The sequence below is a fragment of the Microtus ochrogaster genome, chromosome 4 (assembly GCF_000317375.1).
Source record: "Microtus ochrogaster isolate Prairie Vole_2 chromosome 4, MicOch1.0, whole genome shotgun sequence".
NCBI lineage: Eukaryota > Metazoa > Chordata > Mammalia > Rodentia > Cricetidae > Microtus > Microtus ochrogaster.
The window spans coordinates 16,745,955-16,758,098 of NC_022011.1; the positions used below are offsets into that span (position 1 = coordinate 16,745,955).

At 40.1% G+C, this 12,144-nt stretch overlaps 1 protein-coding gene across 1 annotated transcript in view; it reads left to right on the plus strand.

Moving 5' to 3' along the window:
* Positions 1-12,144, plus strand: part of Glg1 (golgi glycoprotein 1) — a 92,123-nt gene that overhangs the window by 50,597 nt on the left and 29,382 nt on the right. The window contains exons 7-10 of the mRNA XM_005345660.3: positions 2,143-2,326; positions 3,170-3,384; positions 8,528-8,649; positions 10,401-10,502. Coding sequence (XP_005345717.1) covers positions 2,143-2,326; positions 3,170-3,384; positions 8,528-8,649; positions 10,401-10,502 — 623 coding nt within the window. The remainder of the gene's footprint in view (positions 1-2,142; positions 2,327-3,169; positions 3,385-8,527; positions 8,650-10,400; positions 10,503-12,144) is intronic.

The window sequence follows — 12,144 nt, forward strand, 5'->3', positions numbered from 1 at the left end:
CAGAGAAACCCTGTCTCGAAAAACCAAAAAAAAAAAAAAAAGTGCATAGTTTTTGTATAATAACCTATGCACATTCTCCTGTGAACTTTAAGTGTCTAGATTACTTAAAATGCCTCACTTGCCAGGTGGTGATGCAAGCACCTTTAATCCCAGCACTCATGAGGGAGAGGCAAGTGGATCTCTGAGTTTGAAGCCAGCCTGGTCTACAGAGCAAGTTCCAGGGCAGCCAGGGCTATACAGAGTAATCATTTCTCAAAAAAACAAAGTGTGTGTGTGTGTGTGTGTGTGTGTGTGTGTGTGTGTGTGTACGTACGTGTGTGTGTGTGTACACATGTGTGTATATATCTCACACTGTGGATGAGGTGATAACTGCAATGATTGTTGCTACATTATATTGTTCAGGGGGTGGTGACTAGAAGATTATCTTGTATATAATTGGTACAAACACAATTTTCTTTCTCCAAAATAATTCCAATCTATGGATCCACAGAACTGACTTTACCAAGGTATGAATTACTGATAGAGCATATACTCTTCAGAGCTGAGACACTTGTTTAAGTGCACTGAGTATATTTAGGCATCTGGTGTGATTGCACATGCCTGTGATAGATACCCTCACTCAAAAGGCGAAGGCAGGAGGGTCTGAAATTTGAGGCCAGTCACAGTGCATAGTAATAGTCCATCTTAAAAAGCAAGTAAGACCTGACAGGACTGCTCAGAGAATAAAGGCACCTGCCTCCAAGCCAGATGACCTGAATTCATCCAGAATCCACATGATTGAAGGAGAAACTCAACCTTTGCAGGTTGCTCTCTGATCTCCACATACATGTTGTGGTGCACCCACTGTCGTCCTGCCGCCCCACCCCCCCCCACCCCCCGCTCACATACAAAGTAAATAAATAAATTTTGAAAAATACATTTGTCTTAAACCAAGAAAACGACACTCAAATTGTGATGCTTATACAGTGAGAAGTCATTTGAGATTAAAATTGGAGAAATTTTTAAGTGAGAACCAAATTAATGTCAGCTCTGCATACTCAGGTAGTGTGTGCTAACCATCCTAATATATCCTTCATTGGTAGCCAGCTGTTTGATTTTTTTTTTTCTTACTTTATTATGTATGTAGTGTTCTGGGCACCAGACCTCATTATAATGGGTATGAGCCATCGTGTGGTTGCTGGGAATTGAACTCAGGACCTCCAGAACAGCAGTCAGTTCTCTTAACCTCTGAGCCATCTCTCCAGCCCAGCTGTTTAATTTTTTCAGTATTATCTCCTTAAATGTTCTTATTACCCTTAGTCCTGTCACTAAATGGACAGAACTTTGTAATGCTTTGAAAAGTTAACTAATTTTGCAATTCTATGTTTTGATTTCTTATACAGCTCAAGTATTTCCTGTCTTTAGAGTAAACAGAAAGCCTGTTCAACAGCACAGCTGTCACTTAGCTCTTGTGAAATTTATACCAGGAGTATGGCTGAATAAGAAAGAATACTTTGGGGGCTGGAGAGATGGCTCAGTGGTTAAGAGCATTGCCTGCTCTTCCAGGGGTCCTGAGTTCAATTCCCAGCGACCACGTGGTGCCTTACAACCATCTCTGGTGAGGTCTGGTGCCCTCTTCTGGCCTGCAGGCATACACGTAGACAAAATATTTATACATAATAAATAAAAATTTTTAAGAAAGAATACTTTGTGTCAAGCTTAGTGTGTTATGACCCAGCAGACATCTATGTGCTGCTCTTCTAGCAACAATTAACAGTTCACCACCAGATTCCAGAGTTTCCCATTGATTAACTCCTAATTCTTTTCATACTGTTCATTATTTTTTGTATATGAATTTTTTGCCTGTATGCATGTATGTGTATGTTGGCAGAAGTTAGAAGAGGGTCAGAATCCTGGAACTGGAGTTATAGAATGCTGTGAGCTATCTTGTAGGTGCTGGGAATGGAACCTGGGTCCTCTGGAAGAGCTACAAGTGCTCTTAACTGCTGAATCATCTCTCCAGACCCTAGAGCCAGATTTTAAACAAACTTAGGCATTTTGGTAAAAAGTACAGTTGTTGACTTGCATGGTTCTGAGTGTCTTCTCTTTATCAGATAACAGCCATGTTAAGTGGTCTCACCTCCCCTTACACTCTTTCCTCAGTGTAGAGAAGCACTAACAACACGCCAAAAGCTCATTGCCCAGGATTATAAAGTTAGTTATTCACTGGCCAAATCCTGTAAGAGTGACTTGAAGAAATACCGGTGCAATGTGGAAAACCTTCCTCGGTCCCGGGAAGCCAGGCTCTCCTACCTTCTGATGTGCCTGGAGTCAGCTGTGCACAGAGGTGATTAATGCTTCATTCCTCTTACCTCTCATTCCTTCCCAGTCCCTTCTGAAGCTTCTTGTGCCTATAACTAGTCATTTCCTAATGTCATTTCAGACCTTTTAATTTGTACAGTGGCTACTGAAGCATTCTCTAGAATAGTGGGATAACATGTTACACAAGTTTTAGGTCAGAGTGACTTTAAATTATGGCTCTAAATTATATCAACAAACTAACTGGCTGGATAACCTATGTGTTTAGATTGGGGGGAATTATTAGGGGGTAGGTCTTGTTGCTTTTTTCAGTTTTCCCCGATCACTTTTATAGCTCAAAAAAGTGGGAGAACTGTTGTGATATTTGAAAGATAGTTTTGTTTTGTTTGTTTGTTTGTTTGTTTGTTTTTCACAAACATTAGCTGTTTAGGGCAATGGGATTGTTCTATGGGTTTCTTTACTGCCCTCAATAGTTTTCTTATTAATAAGACATCTAGGGATGTTTGTGTGTATATATATATGTATAAATGTAGCTCAGTGCTAAGTGCTATGTAACATGAATGAGGCCACCACCCCCAATCAAAAAAAGGAAAGGGGGAAAAAAGGACTTTATTTGGCAAAACATTTGCATTATTAGTTCATAAGATCTGTAATGTACAACCCTGCAGGGTAAACCTGGGCCTCTAGAGACTATGTTTGCTTAATGTTGCTGAAGCTTTTGCCAAGTTCTAAGCATTTCAATGTAATAGATATAAATTTAATCCAGAAAGGAAATGGCTTATTCTTTTGCATACAGAAAAATGTGCATTAAGTGTAGAGATTACTGGTCCTCGAGCTCACTTTTCATAGCTGTATGACTTACCCGTAACAGGGCGACAGGTGAGCAGTGAGTGCCAAGGGGAGATGTTGGATTATCGACGCATGCTGATGGAAGATTTCTCTCTGAGTCCTGAGATCATCCTGAGCTGCCGAGGGGAGATTGAACACCACTGTTCTGGACTCCATCGGAAAGGGCGAACCCTCCACTGTCTGATGAAAGTAGTGCGGGGTGAAAAAGGGAACCTTGGAATGAACTGCCAGCAGGCGGTAAGGAAAAATATTTCTACTGCCACCTTGGCTGTTGTCTTACTTAGGATTACTATTGCTGTGATGAAACACCATGACCAATCCAACCTGGTGAGAAAGGGTTTATTTTAAATACTTACTCAACATATTGTAGTTAATCATTGAACAAAGTCAAGGCAGGAACTCAAGCAGGAATCTGGAGGCAGCAACTAATGTAGAGGCCATAGAGGACTGCTGCTTACTTGTCCTTTGTGGCTTGCTCAGCTGACTTTATTATAGAACCCAGGACCACATCACTAGAGGTGACACCACCCACAATCACCCAGGCCCTCCCACATCAATCATCAATTAAAAAATGCCCTATAGGCTTGCATACAGCCAGGTCTTATGGAGGCTCCCTCCTCTCAAATGACTCTAGCTTGTGTCAGGTTGACGTCAACTAGCCAGAACAGCTGTCACATTTTGTCAGCCAAGGAACCTGACAGGCAGTTTCTCTGGATTTACTCCTGACATCACAGTGAATACCAGATACTAATGATAGACAGAATTATTGTTTCTATGGGCAGGTTTTATTAAGGATGTAGAAGTTGCTGCACTTCAAAGCTCGAATCCATAATCAATAAAAACAGCTCTGGGGTTGCTTTTTTTTTTCCTGTTTCTAAAGAACTTGCCAAATTGGATTACTAAACACAGAAAGAATAAAGGCAAAACGGTTTCTGCAAAATGAAGGAAGGCTGTTAGCAGAAGAGAACTTGCCTGTCTTAACAAGTTTGATTGAGTTGAAATTGAGAGTTGACATGAATGGAAAATTTCTGGCAGTTTCTTTTGTTCCTTTTTTACTCATATGCTGCAAGCATGAAACGTTTCCAGAATTACACTGTCTTTATTAATTAAACCAAGGCAACTATGAATAGAAGGGTCTTTATTTCACTGGCTCCAAACTTTGCAGGAAAGGATGTAAATGTGGTTGGGAGAAGATAAATAAAGTAACTCTTAATTCAGTGTTCATAAGCAAGCAATCCAATAACTGAAGATCAGAATAGAGTCATCAAAATACTTCATAGTTTTATAGTGCCTTTGTCTCATTACCTTTGTCTACCTTTGTTACTTTTTTTTTTTAATAATAAATCCCTTGTGCAATTTAGAATACCAAATACAACAGTAGCACCATGTACAGTGACTCTCCCTTTAGGAAACATGAACGATACTTTAGTTGTTTTTTGTTGTTGTTGTTGTTGTTGTTGTTTTTGGTTTTTCGAGACAGGGTTTCTCTGTGGTTTTGGAGCCTGTCCTGGAACTAGCTCTTGTAGACCAGGCTGGTCTCGAACTCACAGAGATCCGCCTGCCTCTGCCTCCCGAGTGCTGGGATTAAAGGCGTGCGCCACCACCACCCGGCTGATACTTTAGTTTTATAACTAAAGTGTCACTTTAGAAAACCACTATTTGGAGCTGGAAAGATGGCTCGGCAGTTAAGAGCACTGGCTGTTCTTCCACTGAACCCACATGACACCTCACAACTGTTGCTTCAAGATCTGACACCCTCATATAGATATATATGCAGGCAGAACACCAGTGCACATAATATCAAAATAAATAGTTTACAAAAAAGAAAGCCACATTTTATTTTATACTTTGTTTTTGGTATTGTTATTAAAAACTAAGTATTACTTGAGTTTTATTTTCTAACCAATCATGTAAAAATAATAATTTCAGTCTGTAACAAAATTTGATAGTCTGAAACACAAGCTTATATAAGCTTGGATATTGGAGTAAAATTTTACCTTAGCTTCTGTTAACCCTGACTCAGTAGATAGTATTGTGCAGTTGCATAATGTATCTTATGGTGGGATGAAAAGACAGCTGTAGACTCTTCTCTAAAATAGCAAAGTCAGCTAGGAGGAGGCTTGTGGAACCTACTGTGGACTGAGTTGTTGAAGATCAGTTCCTCTGTAGTCCTCCTTGATGGCTGTTGTTGCCCTCGGTGTCCTCCATGCCAATGAGTGTGCCTGGCTGCAGTCCAGGATGACTCAGGAGACAGCCTCTGCTGGGTTTGCTTTGCATCCTTAATTCCATCTAGAAAGGCTGTGGAGGGAGGGTAGGGGGAAAATTATCTCTACTCAGCCTACAGCTGCTGTAAAGTGTTCAGGAAAGGAAAATAGACTGGACTCAACTTTATTTTAAGGCACCTTGTTCACTCCCTGAAAGTGAGCTTGTTGAAAGAACTAGTGACTCAAAGGTAAGTGAGTGCCACCCACTTTACCCTTTCTGCCCAGAAAAGGTGCTTTCCAAACCAGAGGGTAACCGCAAATAGTGAACTGTGTGGTTTTGACTGCATTAAGACTGCTTAGGAAAGAAACATTGCATTTTTATTGTATGGTTGTTGGGTTTTGTTTGTTTGTTTGTTTGTTTTTAATCACAAAAATTAAAGGCATTTCTCCAAAGGGAAAGAGTCTTCCTTCGTCTTCTATATTATCCATCCTTAAAATAATGAATGCTTTAAAGCATTTCTTATGGATTACTTTTCATTTTGAAAGTTTTCTTTCTTAACACAGCGGATTTGAATTAATTTAGTGATCTTTTGACAGTCATCAGCAAGTACTGAGCATATGGATAATTATTATCTTAATGAGTATATGCTCCTCAAATTTACCACAGTCACCAACTATTGTCTTGGGCTATGATTAATGGGGTTTAGCCCGTGCTTTCTCACACCAGGAATAACTGCACAATGTTCTCCAGGCAAAGTCTCTCGGAAGCTTTTCTTTAATTCCAGAGCCTGGAATATATATGCAATCATAGCATCAGTTTATATCGTTTTGTTTTTTCATTTGCTTTTTTTGAAGCAGGGTTTCTCTGTAGACCAGGCAGGCCTTGAACTCCGACATATGCCTACCTCTGCCTCCCTAGTGCTGGGATTAAAGGCATGTTCCACCATGGCCCAGCCAGAAAATGTCCCAATTCTTCTTTTTTAAGATTTATTTACTTTATGAATATGAGTGTTCTATCTGCACATATGCCTTTATGTCGGAAGAGAGAATCAAATCCCACTTTATATGATTGTGAGCCACCATGTGGTTGCTGGGAATTGAACTCAGAACCTCCAGCCCAAAACTATCCAATTCTTAAGGTAGAGGGGGCGGGGAGGGGAGAACTTAAATGAGTAAGGGTCATAATTTTCTGTTTTTCTTTCTCACATTTAAGATTTTGACTCCACAACCCCATATGTCATCCATCTGTAGTAATAATGATCTTCCATCTATAAAATGCTTTCCAATTTACTTTGTCTTTTTTTCATGTAATATTAATTTTTGTTTGCCTATGTGTTGTTTGTTTGTTTGTTTGTTTTGGGATCTCAGTGTGTATCCCTGGATGTCCTAGAATTCTAAACCAGGCTGATCTTGAACTCAACAGAGGTCTCTGCATACTAAGTACTCTGGTTAAAGATGTGCACCACCACACTTGGCTGTTTCTTAGAATGTACAGTTAAGGCCCGAGTGGTGTACACACATTTAATTCCGTCACTCAGGAGACAGAGGATGGTGGATCTGAGTTCGAGGCCAGCCTCGTCTAAAGAGCAAGTTATAAGACGGTCAGGACTACATAGAGGAATTCTATCTCAAAAAAAAAAAAAGCAAAAAATTTTGCAGTTAAAAGAACTAAAATTTGGCCAGGCTGTGGCTGTGCACACCTTCAGTCCCAGCACTCAAGAGGCAGAGGCAGGCAGATCTCTTAAGTTTGAGGCCAGCCTGGTCTACAAGGCAAGTTCTAGAACAACAGGACTACATAGGGAAACCTGACCCCTCCCGGGTGTGTGTGGGGGGGGGGAGGGGGAGCCTAAAACTTGTGAGAATGGAGAGGTGTCTCTGGGATTAAAAGCATCCACATTATGCCTTGAAACATTTGTAACTTTAGACCCAGGGGATCTGACACCCTTTTCTGGCTTTTATAGGTGCTGTGTTGCATGGGTTGCTCAGACATACATTTAGGCAAAACACTCATTCATAAAATAAAAGTACAGGAAAAAAAGTAGAGAGAGATAATGGGAGAATGTAGACTCAGATAAACTTGTCTAGTTCTCAAAGCTGTTGTTACACAGGAACAGAACCATTAATTGAGCTTGGGTCTTCTGATCCAGTTTCTTCAGTGCTCCAAACTGAGGAGCCTATTTTCCTGCCTTCATTCCACAATAAAGGATGAGTTAAGCAAAAGTAGATGAGAAGGAATGTATTCTCAGTTTCCTGTGCTTTACAACAAACATTTGTGATCCTTAAGGTATAAATATTGTTGGAAAAAGTAAGAAATTGTAACCATTCTTGTTTTCTTATTTTTGTTTTGCTTTGTTTGTTGTATGTCTGGTTTTTTTTTAAAGATTTATTTATTATGTATACAACATTCTGCCTCGATGTATGCCCGCATGCCAGATGAGGGCGCCAGATCTCATTACAGATGGTTGTGAGCCACCATGTGGTTGCTGGGAATTGAACTCAGGACCTCTGGAAGAGCCGCCAGTGCTCCTAACCTCTGAGCCATCTCTCCAACCCTGTATGTCTGTTTTTATAGACAGGGATTCTCTGTGTATCCCTGGCTGTCCTGGAACTCACCCTGCACACTGTAGTTGGCCTCTGACTCAGAGATCATCTTCCTGTGCTGAGATCAAAGGTGTTCACCATCACCACCCAGCACATTCTTGTTTACTAATTCCAGCTGTGAGTTAATTGAAATCTCTCACATCTGCCTTAATAAAACACTGTATACTTGTTGTGTACCAGTGTTGCTGCAGCAAAATTTATAGCCTTGTTAGAACCAGATTCATCTCTAATTAGAGCTGTCTTTTGTTCTTTTCAACTCTGGCTTCCATCTAAGCAGCAGGTTGAGAAATCTGATTAGTCAGGAGGGAGCCTGCATAGGCATATTGTAAAGACTTGTTTGTGGATGCCCAGTGAAGGGTCCAACCAGGTGAATATTCAAGTGCCACAGTGACTTCAACAGAAAACCTGGAGCAAGTGGAGAAAATTGAGAAGTGTTCCGTTGGAGTTTTTCAGCTTGGCCAGTAACATTTGTAGAACATTGTTTAGATTATGTTGTGATGTGCTGGACCGAGCATCTGATGATTTGACATTGCTCTTCTCTGTGCCTTAATCACCTTTTTTTTTCCCCAACCCAGCTTCAGACACTGATTCAGGAGACTGACCCTGGTGCAGATTACCGCATTGATCGAGCTTTGAATGAAGCCTGTGAATCTGTAATACAGACAGCCTGCAAACACATACGATCTGGAGACCCAATGTAGGTTCTCTTGCTTGTAGCACTGTCCATATTGTATTTGATTTGGCAGCACAGAGAACACTCCCTCAAATGACTTCTGAGTAGCTTTAACATCAACTGTTTTGTTGAACAGTGACACATACCAAAGTTTTGTTAAAACTAATATTGAAATTGAGACTTTTGATATGCCTCAGCCATGATGAAGGGACAAACTGTGATGATACTTGGTGACAGTGTGCTGTACATGAACCTCTCTTGGTCACTGAGTAACTTTTTATAATGTAAAGGCACTCAAGGTAGTGTGACCTTGTACACTGCTCCTCTGTCCTTTCATCCTTGCCTACATTGGCTACTTAAATCACCAGGAAGCAGTTCATCATAATTGAGACTGAAGACAAGATGTGATATTTCAGAGCTGTGGACATGAGCAAACTGAGTAGTGGCATTTTATCCAAGATATCAGAAAGCTAATTAAATGCTTGACTTAATATGAAATATTTGATGTTCATTTGTTTTATTCCATATAATGTGAAAACAATTCCTAAAACTAGATTGCAAGTAAGAACAGGTTTTCTGTTCTATGTAACTTTTTTGTTTGTTTATTGGGGTTTGTCTTTGGTTTTTTTAGTTTTTTAGACAGTGTTTCTCTTTGTAGTATTGGCTATCCTGGAACTCACTTTGTAGACCAGACTGGCCTCCACCTCAGAGATTGCCTGCCTACCTCTGCCTCCCGAGTGCTGGACTTACAGACATGTGCTACCTCTGCCAGCTCACATACTCTTCACAGCTTGCATCTGGCAGTGTCTGACAATAAAAAGTCAGTGCCGTCCAGCTTTACCATCATTCGTTTGTGTGGAAGCTGCTGCTGCTCACACTGCAGGGGAGAATTAAAACGGCATTCTTGCTTAAAGCGTTTATGTTGGTGAAGGAGGTAGATGCTTGGATACTTAGACTGAGAATGTTTATGGAGTAATAACTATGTCGACCGGAAAAGGGACAAAGGGAAAGAAGGAAATGCATTTTATGTGTATGGTGTTTTCCCAGCATACATATTTCTGCACTGCTTGCTTGCCTGCTAACAACACAAAGTGGCAAGAAGGGGGTGTCAGATTGCCTGGAATCAGAGCAATTATGGGGTGCTGGGAATTGGGCTGAGTCCTGTTGGAGAGTAATCAGTGTTCTTAAACACTGACATATCTCTTCATCTCTTACACTTTAAGTACAATGTGTAGCTCTTTGCTGGGTCTTGATTTGAACAAATATTTAAGTAGACATGAGATAGTTGAAAATATTTGAGGGGGGACAATAGTATTTTATTTTATATGAAAATAGATGTACCTTTTTGTTATTGCTGTGGATATGGTAATGATAACAACCTTTAGAGAAATAGGATGAAGTATTTACTGAGAATTGCTTCAGTTATCAGCAAGAGATACTGAGTTTAAACAAATTTGGCTATAGGTTCACAAAAGCTATAAGGAGGAAACGTTATCAGTACACTGTTTTCTCTTTCTACTCTTGTATTTATTGGAAAATTTTCATAGTAAATGATTAAAAACAAAGCTGTTACACAGGCTTAAGCATGCAGAACTTGAAGTGCAAAATGACTTAAAGCTGGTAGAAGAAATAGTTACTGTCAAGTTCAGTTAATTTTTGTGATTCTCAGAAAAATAAATCATGTCACCCTAGGGAAACACTGTATTGAAATAAGAGTTCTGGAGCCTGTCACCAGAGTGACTCTTTCATTGCAATTTTACCTCTGTTATAACCAGGATTCTTTCGTGTCTGATGGAACATTTATACACAGAGAAAATGGTGGAAGACTGTGAACATCGTCTCTTAGAGCTGCAGTATTTTATCTCTCGGGATTGGAAGTGAGTATTTTAAAACCGGTGGAAGGCAGTGCCTTATTCTGCCTCTTTGTGTGGTCAGTAGCAAATGGATAGGTGTGCATATGGAAAAGAATTTAATAGTTGACTAGAGTGTTCTGCTGCATAGTGTGTGTGAATTTGTTTGCCTCAGTGAGCATGTGAGAGTCAGTGGACAGCTTGATGGAGTCAGTTCTTTCCCTCCACTCTTACATAGGCTCTGAGGATCAAACTGTGGTCACCAGACTTGCACCATAAAGTGCTTTAACCGTGGAACCTTCTCACCAGCCCATATGTGTTTTTAAACCCAGGGCTACATTCTTAAAGTATACACTCCTACTAAACTGTGTTTCCATACCCCACTTTTCTGTTTTATGGTAATCAATAACAAATTAACAAATTTTTCAAATTCTGGCATAGCTAACTATCCCCAGAAAACCTACTTACTAGCCTGGCGGTGGTGGTGCACGCCTTTAATCCTAGCACTCGGGAGGCAGAGGCAGGCGGATCTCTGTGAGTTTGAGACCAGCCTGGTCTACAAGAGCTAGTTCCAGGACAGGCTCCAAAACCACAGAGAAACCCTGTCTCGAAAAACAAAAAAAACAAAACAAAACAAAAACCTACTTACTACTTCTAGAGCAGTATCTAAAAGCAGAGTCAACCCCTGCCAGTCTGTAGGGTGCTAAACATTCCTATTCACCACCGCTGTGGAAGCTGAACCATTCCTGATATTCCAAACATCTATTGAGAGTGAGTCGAGGTACCTATGCTGACAGCAAGAGCATCTTCAGCTTTGACTCTAAAAAGATAGCGCATAAATGACAGTTTGATTTTCTAATCCTTCTCTCATCCTGTTAGCAGAATAAAAAGAAAGGATGAACTAGGGTAGTGCTCTCTACATACAAATAGAATCACTGTAGTTTTTTGGTTGTGTTCAGCTGTTCTTTCTACTCTTTTTCTTTTCCTTCTCCAGTTCTGCTGACTCTGGGTTCTACTGCTGCATCTGTCTCCCACACTCAGCAGCTTCCTGTTTAACTTACTTGAACCACTGTACTGTGGTCTTTACTCTTTCTTGATGATTAATTTATGTTTTGTTCACATGTGTCAATGGAAAATGGTTACTTGAGGTTTGATGTATATTTATAGATTAGTCGGGAAGGCCAGCCATTATGACACATGAGTGCATAATTGTATAATGGAGACTGAAGCAGAAATATTGCAAGTTCAAGACTGCCTTTGACTGCATAGCAAGACTGTGTTTCCGATAAAGAAATTGGTATGGAAAGGATCAAAGGAAACAGTGATTTCTCCTCTTAGCTCTTTCTCCTATGATTTAAAAATGTGTTTCATAATCTACTAAAAGCTTAATGCTAGCCTCTCTCCTGCCATTAAATAGGTCTCCTGCAGTTGACAATAGAATGTGAGCAATCAGGTATCCCTTGATTTGAAGAAAAGAAGCAGGTTCAATACATGACCCACAGTGTCTTGAGATGATTCAAAGTTAAATGTTTTATGATTTGATAAGCAATCTTCAGACAAATTAACCACTACTTCATCTTCCATAAGAGGGTGAAAAGAACATCTTTGTTGTTGAGTGTTTTTCCTGTCATTTCCCGTCTTTTTTGAAGTTAGTACATCAGATAGGGTT